The sequence below is a fragment of the Manis javanica genome, chromosome 5 (assembly GCF_040802235.1).
Source record: "Manis javanica isolate MJ-LG chromosome 5, MJ_LKY, whole genome shotgun sequence".
In the NCBI taxonomy this organism is placed as follows: Eukaryota; Metazoa; Chordata; class Mammalia; order Pholidota; family Manidae; genus Manis; species Manis javanica.
Window position 1 is genome coordinate 103,599,457 of NC_133160.1, and position 19,172 is coordinate 103,618,628.

Consider the following 19,172-nt stretch of genomic DNA (forward strand, 5'->3'; position numbering starts at 1 on the left):
TTCTCCTCATGGCCAGAGAAAGGCAGCCCATGGTGAGATGGGTAGATGTGTAGAATGTCAGATAGTGATACGCACTATTAACTAAGACAGCAATGAAGGGAGATAAAAAAAATTCTAGACAGTGAGGGGTGGGTGTGGTTATACTTTCAAATAGGTTGAACAGGAAAGGCCTTGCTAAGAAAGGGAAATTTTATGAAGTAAGTACTCCTTTCTAATTTGGCCATGCAGGGAACATGATACCTCTAGAAAGGAATTTGGAAAAATGGGAAGGATGATTCCTAAGAAAAGCCATTCTATTAAAGCAATTTGGTATTTCAGTGTGTTAAATAAAGGCAGGAGCAAGATTAACCACATGACCAATGAAATCTATTTTTATGATAGCGAAAAGGATGAGAAATACCATAGGCAGTGGAAGATGGATGGATACAAGCAGTGAAGCAACTGTATGGAAAATTTTGCAGTCTGTGTTTTCATATATTTAGATTTCCCTAATCCTCCTTCCAGCTCCTATAATGCAATAAATAGATTTGTGCAGAAATTCCCACTTACTTGGCTGATTTGATGGAATCATACATACCCCCTGTTCTTGCTGAAATATGGGTGTTCACGATTATGACCCCTAAAAAAAAGTTCCAAATTCAAATGATAATTTATAAATGGCATCCTATCTGCTAACCACCCCCTTTGTGTGTGCATGTAGGTATATATGTATGCATGTGCGTGTATGTGTATAAATACATTTCTGGAACTTTTTAACAGAAAGTTCACTTATAGCCAAATGTAAATTCTTATTAGCACTTGCAATACTGAGTAAAAGCCGACAGAGTGCAAAACTCTGTTATTGGTGTGGAAAGTCAAGTAAAGCAGTGCAGTAATCCTGATTAAATCTTTAATAATAGAGAAGAAAATCCATTTAGAAAATGAATACTTAATTCTAGGAAGTGATAGCTAGTGTGATAGCAGGGCCATGATAAACATTGATTCATATCTGTGCATTTTAAAGTGCTGGAATAAAGGGACTGAATCAGACTCCTGCCTGGAAACTCGTGAACTTAAATGGAGACACCTGGGATGATGTGTTTGTACAAACATGATTTTTATTTGGTTCTCAGTAGGAATTAGAATTTACAAGGGAGCAAAGAGAGAATAGAGGGGATGTCCTCAAAGGGAAATAAGAAAAGGTGAAGGTGATAAAACAAGGGTATAGGAAAAAGGAAAATAGGAATATACAGTGGGGTATTTACCATGTAAAATAATAAATATTTATTTAAAATTGTAATACTATTTTCTAGATAAATTTAATTACTTGATTGATTATTCACTGGGTGATATGGGTTAGCATTTTCCCATCTTTAAGGGTTATTTGTGGTGTGTATGTGTATGTGTGTGCTGTTTGTGTGTGTATGTCCTATGCACAGTCCCTGATGTTTCTGGTTGAACAAATATTAAAATGAATTACCTGCCAAGATTGATAAAGTACTAGAAAACAGGCCCACCATATATGTTCCAATGGGAGATATGCCACACAGATTTTTTCAACACACACTAAAGCAAGGTACACAGAATAACAAGGCACTTTAATCACAAGTTTTAAAGATATTTTGAAATATTTTTATTTCTATACTCATATTCCATACTGCAAGGTTGCTTTAGAGTAAGTGATTTGGGTTTTTGATGTGTTATAGCTATTTCTGTATATGTATGAGAATACTGGATGGTATTGTGGTTTTTTTTCCTCAATAATTCCTCAACAAATGAAAACTACTCAAAGCCTAAAGCATTCCCTAGAATTGATTGCATTTCTCAGATGTTTAAAACCATTTTATTTTATTTTTATTATTTTATATGTTTCTGTATCACTTAATGAACTTTAATGAAATTCATTAATTCATATTTTAAAGATGTCTGAGTCTTAAGCTTGTACTTACCCAGCTTTTGTGAAATGGTTGGATGTATCCTCTAAGTGGAAGGTTGTTATGTATATTTTTATTTTTATTTCTCACTGGCACATTAGTGCAGAATATTTAACTTAAAGAACATTTTGAATTATTTAAGTACACAATCTATTTTGGAAATTTGACAGTTTTTTATTTTTGTTTTAAATTCACTTATGCCAGAAAGTAAACCATTTTACTACCTAATATATAAAATAAGCAAAGCAGGAAACAATTAAGAAACAGAATTTTGGTAACTTTTTAATTCATTTCCACTAAATTCATCAGTGATGTCATAGACCTTTCCCCACACATACATACCATTGGAATATTAGTTAAAATACTATTTGAGTGTGAGATAGAAGCAAAAGAAACTGAAGTAACAATACACAAAAAATGTTGAGTCAGAGCACTGCCTGGATTCCCAACACCGTCTGGTTGGTTTGGGGAGAGCCGTGGCCTTGCTGAGCCTGCCTGGGTCTTTCTGTGCTGCCCTGGTTTTCTGCCATGGCTCTTCCTCCTTTTCTGTTTGAGTACATCACAACCCTGTAGTCTACTCTATATTGCATTTCTATTTCTGCCGTAGCATTAGTGTGTAGCTTTGAGTTGGAATAAATAATTATTTAAATATGCTTTCTAAATAATTCATTCTCTCCCTTTTTCTTTCTCTCCTTCCTCTGTACCTTCTACTGTCTCTTTTCTAGATTATTAGTTTATTAAATGTCTTCACACCCCAGAAAACACTGGAGGAGTTCCAGGATGTGTAAGTAACAAAACTCATGAAAGAAAGGAGACTATAACAAATAACACAGGGGAAACTGACAAAAGATCAAACAGATAAAATGCCTTGTAGAGATCAAAAGGAAGTAAGAGCTGGCTGCAAATGAAAGCGATCCAGTGATAGGACAGAAGGTTCTGTGTCTGGTGTTACTTCCTGGAGATACTTCTGTTTCTTTCTGGGCTCTGGCTCTTTGTGCTTCATTGTCCTATGTTCTTGGTCCAGTCAAGGAAAGCTTATTATTTATTATGTATTTATTATTACTATTAATTCTGTGAGCTTTATAGAATAAGTCAGTTCACTTTGAGAAATATTAATAAGAGAGATGATAAAAATCACCTTCAATCTTTATTCCTATCTTTGTGGTGCCTTTGATTTTGTGTAAAAAGAATCTACCTGGAAGTATAGTGACAAAAAGCAGAGAAAAGGAAGTGAATCCTAGCAAATTGTCTTGTTTAAACACAGATGCATTGTATTTCATAAGATGTTATTCTGAATTTGTTTTCTATTTGTAATTATAATACTTAGAAAAGAGTTCAGGAAATTCAGGAGGGAAAACATGAAAACAAAATGAAGGTAGAAAATATACAGGTAGGAACCACACACTAATAAATGCTGCTTTTATTAGCAGCTTTGTGGTAGTTACCATGGCTAGCATGCATACTATACTTAAAAGTTTTTCATATTCTTAATTCAGTAAAAGGTACAGCTGGGAAGATTGGAATACTACAGATTTAAGAGAGGGTAGTGACTTGTTTGAAGGACTTTACATGTCTTGTGACCTGGAACTAACATTGTGGATTTACCTTCCAGTTACTTAGTAATGGAATTGATGGATGCCAATTTGTGTCAGGTGATTCAGATGGAATTAGACCATGAGCGAATGTCTTACCTGCTATACCAAATGTTGTGTGGTATCAAGCACCTTCACTCTGCTGGAATTATTCACAGGGTAAGAACACTCCAGAGTTACAGTTAAAATGCCTTTTGGAAGAGAAAAAGAGCAACTGCAGATTATTTTCTTTATGTAAGGGGGCTTGTTTAAATACAATATACTTCTTCATTTATTTTACAGTAGAATTAGCACATAGTTCACTAATATATAGTAAAAAACTTTAGCTATACTATAGCTGATTTTGTTTAATGTTTTGTTTCATTTAGAGTCAGCTTCTGAGAAGCCTCATGCTTGCCTCTTGATTGGCAGAGGTTATATGTGCAGCTGAAATAAGGCAGTTCATTTCCAGTTTGCTTCTGGAAGCATAAATACAGCTGTCCTGATTTGCTCTTCTGCCAGGCCTAGAACTGAAGTATAAATTAAAGATTTATGTTTCCATAAACGGTAAACTAAACAGGTGACAGTAAATGGTACATTTTTTTCCCTAGATGAACCTACATTGTAAAAATGATAGTGTAATTCTCTTCTGAGTTTAGAAAAGTTTCTGAGGATATTAAAAAAAAAACACTAACTGTTAACTTTTGGGGTAGGAATCATTTGCTTTACATAGGGCTGTGCAGTTGAGGAGGACCCCATCAGGGCTATTGCAAGACTGCCATGTTAACTACACAGATGGAAATCACATGTTCCCATTTGATGCTGGCTTTTAATTTCTTCTCTTATCCCCATGGTCAGGATTTAAAACCGAGTAACATTGTAGTCAAGTCTGATTGCACATTGAAAATCCTTGACTTCGGACTGGCCAGGACAGCAGGCACAAGCTTCATGATGACTCCTTATGTGGTGACGCGTTATTACAGAGCCCCCGAGGTCATCCTGGGGATGGGCTACAAGGAGAATGGTAAGGAGGCTTCAGAGACAGCATCCACACAAGTTGAGAAGAATATGAGTATACACTTGGATAGCCAAGAGTAATGTTCTCTTTCATGTTTATGAATTTTTTTTTTAAATAGGGCTACCAGACTTCATATTCAGAGGTTTTTTTAAAATGCTACTAGGAAGAATCACTCATTAAAAATGTGATGGGTGTTTCTGAGCAGTAAACTTTGCTAGAAGAACACTAAAGTTAGAGTTAAAATGAAGTGTGACTGTAGTCTGATCAGACAGTTTTGTGGATGCTGACCAGCACACATGCTATAGGTACTGAAAAGAACTGCTGTTTGGGTTGCATCTCAGCTCAAAACGAGTATGAGAACAGGAAGGAATCTGTCTATTGCACTTAACAGTCTGACTTTATGTCCTATCTTAAATTGATGTATCTAGTCCTAGAAAAAGATAAACAAAAAGATACCACAAATCCCTGGAACAAGAATTTCCACAAATTCTCCATGAATAGTCAATTTAGAATAATCCAAATTGTTCAAGTTGGATAAGCATTTCTTACTACTTTAAACTGTAAATAATATTTAGAGTAGCAACTGTCTAGTAAATTTTCCTAAATTACAAAAAGATTAAATTTTATAATACAGTTTTCATAAAGAAAATCTAGTGTTCATGAACATGTTAAAAGAAAAGGTAGAAAGACTCTTCAAAATATGTTCGGATTTTATTTTATTAAAATGAAGTATTTATAAAATACCTATTAGAAAACATTGCAATATGCTATTTTGAAACGAATATCTCTAACAAGTAATACAGCATATTAAAAAACAAATTCAATATAATTAGGAATTATAACTCTGTTCAGTTAGGATTGTATAGATGTATTTAATGTACCTTTCATACTTATCTTTATGTTCTATTCTATTTAGTTCCTAGCAGTGTATTTTTCTGAAGTCTATAAGAAAAATTATCATTTGTATTTTTATGTGCAGGTGCTACAGGGTACTTCTATGATAATTCCATGGCCACCAAAGCTTAAAAATATTAGAAGAAAGTCAATACATTTGTGCATTCATGCAAAGGAAGGGAAAAAGTCCACTTGTAGGAAGGTCACGTTACTTTGGTGGACGATAACAGAATTCTGTAATCTTTTATCTTGGAAGAGGCAAATCTGGTCCTCTTCCCAAGACAACAGCACATCTAACTTATCTGGAAAAGAAGATATTTGTATACATTCCTCACAAATTATTTTTCAAAAGTCAAAGGGGAACCAATTAAAAAATTCAAGAAATCAAGGATCTACAAGGGTCTAGAGGGTCTGAATTTGGCTATCATGGCTTTCAGATTTTTACTGCACAAATGGTATGTAATCTCATCCCTTTTCCTTCCTTCACTAGAAAGGGTTGCAAGTACTGCCTTGGTTTTTGGCTTTGCTAGACCCATGGAGAAGGCATGCCTAGCACTGTTGTACTGCCCTCCTACCTACATGAGGGAGGAAGGTAGTCACGCAGAAAAACCTGCTTGTTCCCATATCAGGCATGCCCAGCTATCCTGTGCACCTAACCCTGCCTTCCTTCCCCAAGGGGCATTTCAGCGTAACATTTTCCCCTGAAGTTCCCTTTGTCCTTACTAAAGAAGCTAGCTGGAAGAGGGCAAAGACTGGTCAGAGAAGGTGAAGCATGTTTGGTTCAAAGTTTAAGAATTGAGAAATAAATACATGTATGTAAGAATTTTTTTAACACCTTTAATACTTTTTTCACTTTATTTTTAGATAACTCTTTTATACATGTGCTCATTAATCATATGTCTTGTTTCTTGAAATATTTCAAATAAAAACTATGACTGATGTCTGTTTATAAGGATAACTTCTGAAGGAGAAAGTAAGTCCTAGATACCAGGGCTTCCAGGAGGTCCCAGCCATTTCCTAGTTTCTTGGATTTGGTTGTATGTACCCCACTTTGGAGCACTGCCTCAAAAAACTGGTTTCTTGTCATATTCCACACAACTGAATGGAATAGAAAATGAAATCCGCCATCCCTACAGGCTGATAAAGATTATTTTCTCTACATCCAGCCAATGATATTAACAACCCCTTCATGGCTTTTAGTGGTCACCTGCCATGGAGAACTTTTGGTTTAGTGGCTTCTTCTCCATGTCACCTCTTTATAGCACAAAAGAAGCAATCTAAGTCACACATACAGTGATTTTTAAAAATTAGACTTCTCATACTGGGTATTGTTTATGTAATATTATATTGCTCATTTTAATTCACCTTTTTGGCCAACTTTTGGTGGGAGATGAAAATTGTATCTTCTAACCAAACTATTCTTTTTCCTACTCCTTCAGAGAATAATTTTCTTAGTTAACTTTACTTTCCTCCCTTTTCTTCACTTCCCTCTCTCCTGTTCTAGTGGATATATGGTCTGTGGGATGCATTATGGGAGAAATGGTTCGCCACAAAATCCTCTTTCCAGGAAGGGACTGTATCCTTGTACCTTTTGCTGCAGCTTTACCTATTTTGTTCTCTCTCCCTTTAAACACATAATGATTTTACCAGGAGAGTAAAGATAGAAGCAAAAAGTTGGGTAAGTGGTATAATTATAATTTTTTAAAAGTAATGATTTCTATAATCTGACCAGTACTGAAGACTGCCTACTCCAATGATTTGTTTTAATTAAATTTTCAATGGGCTTTTTTCTTCTTAAATTATTTTCTTGTCTCTAACTTAAAATAGCAAGACTATTTTTTTCTTAAATATGAGAGACCACAGAATCCCAAATGATTAAAATATATTTATCCTTATAACTAGAAAAAGAAGTCACCATTTGCAAGGTTTTTCAGCTCTTTTTAAAAACCATTTTAATGCTTCCACACCACTTAGGAATAATTTCTCTCCTTGCTGACATCCTAAACTTCTGTCTACAGTTTCATCTATTTGAATTAATCTTGATGCTATATCCAATCATAAATAGGTCACTATAGCATATCCTCCTTAAAACATGAACTTCCAAATTTAAAAATCATAATTATTATTCAAATTGTTGGAGGTCAGTTAGATTTAAAATAGGCTTCCCTTATTTTACTTGGAGATGTGACTTAGACATAGATAATTGTTTTTCCAATGAAATTTAGAGTTTTAAAAAGCAGTGTTGATTTGAGTTCTACCACTGAGTCCTGTACCAGAATCCATTAGAAATTTCTTGGAGAGACATCTATGATTTGGAATTATTAAATTATTAAATTTGGTATATTTCTGAGATGACCCAAAGTTCACTCTCTAACAAAGATACATTTTTGTGTTTGTCATATACAGTTTACATATTAATAGCAAATATGTTTTTATAAATACAGAAATACCCTGCTCACACACAATTGTGCAAGTCTAAGTATAGCGACAATTGACAACTTTAACAATACTAATAATGCAAGATTGAGTTCCACATGTTTATTACATATGAATTTTTTTTGAAGTTGGCATTAAACATGTGGTCTATAACTCTATTAAATACTGTATTTGGGTACTAGGAAAGCTCTCTTAAGGAAATTTTATTATGTAAGAAAGATTATGATTATTATTTAGTACACTCAATAATCAGTTGATACCACAATGAGCATGCACTTAGGTAGGCATTTATTTATTCTCCTGGAATTAAGATATTCTTTAAATTGCAATTGTAATGTAAGAGTAAATGACATATTCTAGAGCTATACTGCCCAACAGGTAGCCACAAGACATGTGAGTATTCAGCACTTGAAATTATAGCTAGCCAGAATTGATATGTGTTAAATATGCAAAATGCAGACTACATTTTGAAGATATAAAAAGAAAGCATATAAAATAGCCTGTTAATAATTTTTGTATTTACATATTAAAATTATATTTCATTTTACTTTAAGTGAATTATTTATATTTTGAAGATCAATTATATACTTAATGTAGTTGATTTGAACAATATGATGATTCACATTCATATTTAGATGTACTGATTTCATACAAAAGTAAGATTTTTTAGTATGTGATTTTGCCTCTGGAGTATAATCTACTTGGGACAAAAAAAAGGAAACTTTCAATCAATACTCAAAGTGAAGTTGCACAGCTGCACCTCTATATAATGCACTAATTGGTGGAAGACAAAATGTCACAAAATATTTCATACTCATATGATGTTGTTACAAGTCACCTAATATCCATGTAGGATGGTTCTCTGAGAGCTAATTAGCCCTTCAGGCATTGATCAGGGTTACTTTTCTCCTATGTTAGAAGTATTAAATTTAAAAGCCAAAAAAATTAGGAAAAATTAAAACATTTTTTAACCCAAAATACTCTTCAGAAAAACAAGCAAAGATAATACAACCATATTGATAATTCTATAATCTTCCAAAATTAATTATCTTGGAGGGTTTTTTTTCCTTCTCTTCCAGTTTATCTTTTAGAAAAATGTTTGAAACTAAAGGAAAATTGTTCAAAAATCAATACATAAGATATATATCCTTGATAAATGTGATCCTAAAAATCGAATAAAAACCATAATACACAAAATGTAGATTGTAATAAGGGTTTGCATTCTGTATTCCTTTATCCCATCTGATGATTCTATGTAATATTGGTCTTTGATAGCCTTGTGCCATATATAATAATGAGCTTGCATGCAGAGCTACAGTGGGGAAGTTCCATAAAGACATTTATAGTGTGGAAAACACATTGCTTAAGTTAAATTTTAATGAGTAAATAATTTCCAGATGAAATGTGTTAGAAGAACTATCATCTCATTGAAAATGTTTCCATTTGAGTTTAAATCTTTATTCATTTTACCTATAATTAAAAAATTATGATTTAATTTCTTAAGTCATAACCACATTTAAAAATTAAACTAAATCATAGAAATCCCTACTAAACAATGGATTACATATACTCTATATTTTTTAGTTGAATTGTTTCACTAATCTTTACATGCAGTTATTACCATTTTATGATTAGAGTTTCCTACAAAAAATAGAGAGGTCAGATCATTAAACTAACATCACTAAACCATGTGATCAAACACAAGTTTGGACACTGATGGAGGCTGTCCATGGGGAGAAGAATCATAACTAATATTTTAGCATATTGATGTGATTCCAGCATTTATTGGAAGTAGTATCAAAGCTTAGCAGATGGTAATTATCTTGACTACTTCCAAGATTCTTCACAGACAAAAAACAATCATAGATTCTTTTGTTTTTTACTTAGGATTATTCAGAGTGATTTCTGTTGAATTTCTCTGAGGCTGAAAGATGACAATACTCTCCCATGATAGCTGAAATTATTTCTTTCCATGGAACTTTTTAACGTTTCCTTTCTTAATCTGAACCTTATGTAAAAACAGTAAAGCACCTTGACAAATTGGTGAAATTATCATTGAAAACTGAAGTTTTAGCTATTTTCTACATTAAAACTGTCTGTATTTTCAGAAACACCGTATGAGTTTCTTGGCTATTGATATGATCCAGATGATATTACAGGGTAGTTTCTTATTAAAATTTGGCAAAATCAATAAATTAAATATATATATACATACATACATATTTGCTTTTCTGTTCATTAGTTTGCAAATTTTTTAATATCCAAAGGAGCATTTATAAAATTTGTTTTTATTGTGATAGCTTCTTAATTACACATACACTATTACACTCTCAATTTTCATTATAGTGTTATGATTAAAATATATTTCATAGCACATATGTTGACATAATATATTGTGTTACTAATGAATGTTAAGTTAAAGAGCTATAAATATGCTAAGCCCATTATTTTCCTTATATAGTCAAATAATCATATGAGATATCAGTGACTATACATTTCATTCAAATTTTGTTTCTTTTAATAATAACTTACAGTTCAAAAGTTTTAAGATGCTTTCTTAGAATTTTTTTTAAAAGACTATTTAGTCACTGATGGCCCTCCACCCACCCCAAATCCCAACAAGGGCATACCATGTTCTTGATTATCAAAGCCTCGTGTAATACCAGTATAGTCTCATATAATGTCAGTTCTTTCCTTAAGCCTGCCTCTTTTAGATAAATTCTTTCTACCTTTTTCCATTCTATTTCAATGGCAGCACTTTCTTTGAGCAAGGCCTGTGATGTTCCTTTATCTAGAGTTCCTGGCCACAGTTCCCTGGACCTGGGTGATGTTAAAGACAAGCACACTGTATACATTTGAAACTTGTAGACTTTAAGTATTTTAATCTCTAGTTAAAGCTGACAGTTGGACTGATAAAACACCCCCTCTTGCCTTTTCCTCTCAAGTTATGAGAAATTGCAGTTAAAAGGTGAAAGGGTATCTCGCCGTGACCCTCCTTACCCAGAACGACTCAGGAGAAAGTGGCTGCCCTAGAGGGGGGTGGGGAGAGAGAGAGAGAGAGAGAGAGAGGGAGAGAGAGAGAGAGGGAGAGAGAGAGAGAGAGAGGGAGAGAGAGAGGGAGAGGGAGAGGGAGCAGCAGAAAGAGCAGCGGAACAGAGAGCAGAGAGTAGAGAGAGAGAGAGAGAGAGGGAGAGAGAGCAGGGGGACAGAGAGACAGAGACCAAGAGAGCAGCGAGACAGACAGACACACAGAGACAGAGAGAGAGCGGGCAGCAGCGTGGTGCCTTTTATTGTGGCGGATCCTTTCGGCCTGTTGCTTTGGGGGAGGGTCGGGATGTTCAGAGATAAGGCGGGGTAAGCCCAGGCAAGCACAGGCATAATTCTCACCGGTTTATGTGCTTGGGACCATGGGGTAAATGGAGGATAAATTACTGTATTCTTACAAAAGTATGTGCATATAATCTTGCCAAGAAGCCGAGTTATTAAGGAATCGGTAAAAGGTTTGCTGAAAATGTATTTGAAAAAATTAAGAAAACACCCTCAAACGAACTGAATGTCATTTCTTTTCTAAACTGGACCATGAAAATTAGGAACAATGAAAATAAAGTAAACATAGGGGATTGTGGATTATTATATCTATCTAGCACAGACATTGTTAATCATTCTTACCTCTTTGAAATAACTGTGCTTACTTCCTAATAAAGTTACTTTCTAATAAACTTGTTGCAACTAGTACATGTTTGCAACTAGTATAGTTTGAGTCTTTTATCTAATATTAAGGTATTACAGCATTATCTCAAAACATATATAATTTGTAACTTTTAATAAAATTGGGATGCAAAAATTCAGTGACAGTTCTTCCACACCCATAGCAAATTGCAGAAAATCATGAACATTAAAAAGAAAAAGACTATTCATTTTTATTTCTTTGTTTTTGTTTAAAGAATATGTTTTCACCATTCATTTGCATACTACTCTTCTCTTCATTATTACTTTGAGGAAACCTGAGTAAGACAGGAATCACTAGAATGGGAGCTGAAAATTCTGAGGGGATCTGAAAAGTCGGAAGAAGGATGTAGTTATAAGAGGAAAATCCCTCTCCCAAGAGTTTTAGAGCAGGCCGGAGCACGCCAAGGGGAAGGGGAGGCGTGATGGGCACAGAGGAGTTCAGAGGGATACACAGCAAGAGGGCAGAAACTGAGTGAGCACGCAGGGAACGGCCTTCGGCGGGCGGTGGAAGCGTGAGGCGGGAACTCGAGGCCCGCACCTCCGCCCCCGGATGCCTCAGAGAGGAGCTACCGAGCACGGCCATACCCAGAGCTCCTCTCGGACTTCCCGGCTGCCCGTAAATTCCCTGTCTCCTGGAAATGTAGATGGAAAGTTTAAAAGCATGCTGTTTTCCTCCACTCCTCTACAGTTCTATAGACAGAGTACTGAGCGATTTTTCAGAGTGAAATATTGAGGGAAGAAAATCACCAACAATAAACACATTCCATAGTCATTATTGTGATAATTCCATTCAAACTACCCTTGGCCTTGTTGGCTCTTAGGACAGAGCTCATGAATGGTGATACCTAGTGTGGACTCTGTCCCTTGAGCAAAAAGTCCTGCACTCACATTGGAACTGACTTCTGGTCCTATTCACTTTAGTCATGTGACCTCTCCTAAACGTCCATTTAACTTATAAAATACCTCCTTTGCCTCTTACAGGATTGCTGTGATGACAGCCATTTGATACATTCAACATTAGATGTTTATAAACATAAAAATACCAATAAATACCTTCCAAGATAAGGAACTCTGGTTTTTATGTTATGAAGTTAATTAGGAACACTCCAACTCAAATAACCTTCAAATTGAGTTAAATAAATTATAAAAAATGGAAATAACTAAAGCCCACATTTGACAAGAATGACAAGAACCAAAAATTATCTGTGATAATTCAACAGTAAGAAGAAAGAAAAATAGCTAGTTACCCACTTACTGCAGCACTTCTGCCAGTTAATGTAGAGAGAATTTAGGACACTTACATGGATCTTTAGGGAGCTGTATGTTGGTGATAATGTGAGACATTCAGAGCCAACATTTACTGTTTGTCAATTAGAATATGGAAAGTTTAAAGAATGTGAAAATTTTTTCAACATCAGGGTTTCTTTAAATTAGTTATTTATGTGTAATACAGAATTACATGGATTTTGAAAAATGACAGTTTAAAATATTTTGGAGCAGTAAAAAGGCATTTAAGTGTTTTATGGCAAAATACCTTATAAATTCAATAGTCTATCATTTTAATTATAATTAAATATAAAGCTAAAAGTTTTATCTTTTATAAGTTTCAGTGAATTTTTTTTCTGTTTTGTAAAAAACAAATTGAGAATGTAAAGTCTTTTAACTTACAAAGCAAGTTGAGTAGGTAGCTTGAGAAAATCATCCCCTAATTTCCTGGCAGTGCAATATTTATCATTGTGTTCCATGAATGTTTATTTTTCTTATGTAGATTTACATGTGCAAAATAGTTTATTTATGGTATCAATAGTCTCTTACCATTCCATATTTGCACTGAAATTTAAAACAATCCACTTTTATTAAACACCTAACTAAATTTATAATTCTTGAAACAAACTTTTCAGAGAAATGATGTCTGATTTTAAAAAATTCATATTAAATCTTCTTGCTATTGTACTTTGAGTTGTTCATTAAGAAAAAATTTATCAAAATACGTTGTCTGAAACCTGTGCTAAATGAGGATATAATTAGATTAAGGAGAAAAGCATGTGGTCTCAAAACTGTGTTACCAGAGTTACATAATCTCCTAGATAGGAAAAAAAAATTTGCCAGATTGCTAGATTGAAGCTCACATAGTCCAAAAGATACTTTATTATGGATTACAGTACAAGCCATTAGATAGAGTGTGGAAGTAGCATTAGAGTGCTTGCTTTATTTAGATTTATACTGCCAGGGCCTACATTTCATCACTCCTCTCTCTTAGCTAGAGTAGTATAATATAATGCTTGACAAATGATAGGACATTTGAGATTTTTTTTTTCTCACTTCGAAAATAAATACCCATATTTTAGTAACACCAAAATTTACTTAACATCCCTTCTCAGGAAAGTGAGTCAGTTTCTTAGTGTCACAGTTGCTAATGAACTTGCTTTCTGTCTATGGGAATACTGATGATGGGGGAAGAAATGTAATGAATTAGAATCATAAGAGCAATCAGCATTAGTATACAAAACTTATATGGAGACCCAAATACCCAATGTGACTGTCTCTGATAGCATGAAAATCCAGTTTCTAACAGTGACTGAATTTGCTTTTTCCTCGAAGGTCCATGCACAGTCATTATTCATTGGAATATGCTAAAAAAGTTCATAAAGTAATCCAGCCTCCCCTTGATAAACAGACATACACAGAAGTTGAGAGCCGGTTTACCACCCCACCTCCCTGTCTCAATAAGATGGAGATTCAAATTTTTTCACTACTTATTTCCTGTTTTAGTTAAAATAACTAATTCATAAAATTTGGTGCAATGGCTTTATCTTGAGAAACAATCCTCTCTTAGGTATATAAAAATCCATATATATTTTACTTTTGTAATTCATAATAATACAGCTTATCATTTCTAGGCACAAGGCTTAGCACTTTGGTGGCCTAAACATGGATAGTCTGTAGGAATAGTGACCAGTGAGTAAAGTTAAATGGGAATTGGAAATTGGAAGGTTTCTAGGACATTATTACCAGAAAAGATACATTAAAATAAAGAAAATGGAGTTCAATGTATTTATCAGTAATGTAAATCCAGAGTTTATATCTCTGCATTATTTTTATGCAAGAGCTTTGTGATATATTAAATTTATTTTGGATTCTGACATGAAGATAAATTTCCAAAAATGTTCTCCTTTTACTTTTAGTATCTGTGTCCAGCAGAGTCACACAAAGGAGAACTACAAAATATATCAGTTATTAATACCAGTTATTAAGCAACAACTGCTAGAGCCAATTGTGACTGAAGCAGCATAGGGACGAAGATTCCTTTTAGGTCATCTGTGGCTATTGTTGCTGTTGTTTAAAGGCAGATGGAGGGATTTTAGTGTGAAAGCTGAAAATTTCTGTGTTTGAGAAGAGAAGTGGTCAGAGATCGTAGATTATATTCACATACTTAAAGATAATTATTTGGCCAAGGGAACAGGATAATGGAGAGAAGTTCTATAGAGTCAACTGTGGTTCAGTGTGTGGAATGATTTCCTAAATGGTTTCAGCAGTGAAAAGGATCACTCAGTGAATGCTGAGTTTCCCTCATTGGAAAGATTTATTTGTTGTATACATAAATATAATATATGATGTAATATTACGTAAATAAAAAGCAGATAAACCTTTAGCATATATATTTATTCCCAATATATAATTCCTATATATTTTCTTGCATTAAATAGTAAATAGAAATAGATGTTTTCTAACTCCCAGATATGTTTATAGCAGACACAGCCTTTTTCCAAATATTTGGATACAGCAAAAGAAAAACCCTTCTTACTGAGTTTTTAGCTTTCTATGTTTTTTGTCTATCTCTTCCACAGTATCTATAAAAAATAGGTACACTGTAAGTAGCAACTTAGGCTGGTCACATGGACAGTATGATATTGCAATTCAAAACAAAAAAACAAATAGATTTGGGGGGATCTTTTCTTTTTTCCTTTAATCAAAGATTCTCACAATATCAACCTCTTTTGAAACACATATTATCTGTAATTACAAATGCATTACTAATAAAAGGATGCACAACTGTTTGCTCTATCTTTCCCTGATATTTTTGCATGTCACTTGCTTTCCTAAAATGGAAGCAAAACAAATTTGCTTCTCTGGTTATGCTTATCACCTTCAAAGCTGTAACCATTTCTTTGCAGTGATAACTCTATTAGGTGGTAAGTCCAACTGTGGAAACTGTCAGTTTAACCTGAGTGAAATTTTCACATTGGAAAGAATCTCATGAGGAATTCTTAAAGGTTACAGCCAAATTAGAAGATGTAATTTGAGGAGTAAGTGGAGCAAAATTATAGTGTGCTGCTATTTTAATGCCTTTCCTCGTATGTGCCCCCTCAATATCCCTTATTATTCTAGGCTGTCTCCCCATAAGAATGACATATCTCTCTTTCTGACTTTTCAATACAAACACGTGAGTAACCAACCAAAGGGAGAGGTTTACTTTCTTGCTTTGCTTTTCTCCATTTTGTCCTTCCCGGTGTTCCCTCCGCCCCCAGCTTCCTGGTTTTGAGTTTTGGAATGATAGCTGGCAACAGCAGAGAGAGCACTGTAATTTCACCTTGAATTCCAGGTTTCTTTTGGTTTACAGTCTCAGAAGAAACGTAAGCTCTTCTAAGTCATGCTGCTTGTTCATTTTATGTTAAGACATCCTGTTTTGAAAGAGCACTTCTTACCATTATAAAGTAGCCATGTTCATAAGAATAAGACAAGGCTTCCTATTCAGAAACATGCTCCTCTGATGGGAGTCAATGAAATTGAGCCAGCATATCCCAAAACATTCATTCATGAACTGGCATTCCACTTCTGGCAATTTATTCATATTTATAAGTAAGAGTAAATGTGTTTTGTCAAAGAAACCCTTTCATTTGAGGTTGCTGGCAGTTCAGCTTTTCTTTCTTTCTTTCTTTCTTTTTTATTCCAAATATGGTATATAAAAGAATAAAAAAGAGACCAATTTGCATGTTTCCCATATTAACACAATATAGAATAATTTACAATACAAATCAGGAGTCTACTAGATGAATGTAAATTAGACCTTTTAAATCAGAAACTAATCACTGAATTATAAATGCAAAGTAATATTATCATACATTAGATAGCATTGAGTGGCATTGTTGGTTCAGTTGCACAGCAGAAAGGGCCTTGACTTTCTTGTGTTGTCCCACCTAATCAACCGTAACACGGGCTTCTTATCCAGTTGGCTAAGGGTCAGACCATTGCTCTATGGCATGGGTAGCCAAGTGTTTTCATTTGTTTGCTCTTCTATTCCTGTCTTCTTGTTTATTTTCATTTCATTTTGTTTTCAGTTGACATGTGGTCAGTAGGGTGCATCATGGGAGAAATGATAAAAGGTGCAGTGCTCTTTCCTGGCACTGATCGTATCCTTCTTAGCAGCCAGTGGTCTCTGTGGGTGTCATTCTCAGTCAATTCGCTTTGGTCTTGGGTGCAATACTGCTTAGGGTATATATTCACTGTGCTTGGAGGAGTTCTGTGAGACTCCAGTGTCCGATGTTTACCAGCGGGCATCATGGTAGAGTAACTGTGCCTTTTAGCAAGATCTTACATGGATAATACTGTATCAAATATCAAACATTCAGCAAGATGTCAGAAGGTCTGCCATAATTCAGTTCTGTGAAACTAGTAACAGTGATATACTCTTTATTGTTTTTGTTACAGATGTTTTAAAATTGAGTTAGATTCATAGATAGATAATAAATGACAAAATAAGTCTAAAGACTGAAAATTTATGCTTTTATATCATAAGAAGTATTCATTTGGCATGGAAATCTTTAATTAGTTAGATTTATGTTCAGTCACAAGTAAAATAGGTTTATTTTAATACACAGCATGCATATAAATTTCATTCTAAAATTGATAACCTTCTAAAATTCTTTTTTCTCATTCATTTCATTTCTAAGAATAGTAATTTTAATTCCTGCTGTTATTTTCTCCATATTGTTAACAAGTGCAATAAGTAAAATCTCATTAGTTACTGATGATTATAAAAATACCTGAAAAAACAAATTTTATCACTTGGGTAAGTAACGGTGATTCTCTCTTAGGCCACTAATCATTAGCAAGTAAAGATATTCAGAGACTCTGTAGTGTTAAATAGATATTGATAGTGTGTGGTTAGAATGTGGGTATAAGTAAACCTAATTTCTAATACCTAATTTCTAACATATTATGATTAGCTATTTGCTTTGGGGATTCATATATACATATATGGTAATAGATGATAATAAGAGCCAGTTTAGGAAATGATTGAGTAGGCACTCAATTAATTTTTGTTGAATGAAAGAACTTAGCCTAAAATGTTTTATTTAGTTAAAAATAGAGCTACACTGATTTTATTTCTATTCTTATTAAAATGTTTTTTATCTTATTTTAGTTTAGTTTTAAAAATGATACATATTTATTTTAAAAAATTTTCTGTCTCCATTGCAGTTTGTCTTGTATGCATACATCTTATTAAATAACATCTATAAATTTACCACATTCATGTTTATGTTGATGCTATTCACAAGTATGTTGGCTTGGTAAAATCTTAATCCCTTCAGATTTTTATAAAAACAGTATTTCTTTGATTCCCAATGAATTATAAAGTTGAGTTGGCCTTTGGACATGAACATGAAACAATTCTTAAGTTTTGGCTAATTTTAGACATTTGATGAAAATAGACTCAATCTGTTAACTTTGTACACTTTGTTCTTTTCAGAAGTTCATTGTGGTTGAATAATTGGTGACTGCAAAGAGTATTTGAACCACCTGTAAATTAAAATGATTGATTTTTATTACTTTGCTTAGACTTTCTGTTAAAGAAAATCAAATTAGATTTCCACAACTGAGTTATTAAATACAGATTAACATTTCTTAGAGTCCATTTATTGGAAGAAGTTGATTGGGTATCATCTCCTAACTTGAGTATCAAAATCCCTTACAAGTAAAGCTTTAGGCTGCTATTAATGTTTAGATGCCCTTTTAGTGCCTGAGCATGATGTTTTTATAGCAAACTATTTCTGGAGCTCTCAGATAGGGATATACTTTCAAATTTCCTGAAGGGAAATAGGATTATTTTCTAAAGTGTCTTCTTTGAGTATAGGATGTGGTCTTTTAATGATTTCAAACATGTTGGTTCAAGTTTAAATCTTTTTTATGCAAACAAATTATGAACACTGAGTATCACAATGTTAAACTCTAAAAATGTAAAACAGATTATTTATTTTAAAAATTCCCTATTATTAGAAATGACTAATCTGAAGAGGCAATAAAATTGTATATAAATATATTAAAATCATATCAAAATTATATGTAAATAGAACCTTTAAAATAGAGGTGGAGAAATACAATGTATATACTACACATCATATAATACATCATAAGGAGTTATATTATTTTTAATCAGATAGTCTCATATAAATGAAGACATTGTCAAAATAAATGATTGATAAAAGTCCTTGCAATATGTGCTATGCATATCTTCTTAATATATAAATCAACTCAACAGTAAATCTTAATATATTAATAAAGTCTTGTTCCTTTATCTTTTATGCCTGAAGAACTTCAACATATTAGTTT

General features: G+C 33.6%; 1 protein-coding gene across 8 annotated transcripts in view; it reads left to right on the forward strand.

The window, feature by feature from the left end:
• Positions 1-19,172, forward strand: part of MAPK10 (mitogen-activated protein kinase 10) — a 321,575-nt gene that overhangs the window by 232,231 nt on the left and 70,172 nt on the right. For 7 of the 8 annotated variants that reach the window (XM_073237345.1, XM_073237344.1, XM_037021183.2 and 4 more), the window contains 4 exons: positions 2,639-2,697; positions 3,526-3,664; positions 4,343-4,508; positions 6,901-6,972. In XM_073237345.1, the coding sequence (XP_073093446.1) occupies positions 2,639-2,697; positions 3,526-3,664; positions 4,343-4,508; positions 6,901-6,972 (436 nt within the window). Of the gene's footprint in view, positions 1-2,638; positions 2,698-3,525; positions 3,665-4,342; positions 4,509-6,900; positions 6,973-16,900; positions 16,973-19,172 lie in introns of all 8 variants that reach the window. The other variant, XM_037021186.2, reaches the window with a different exon arrangement.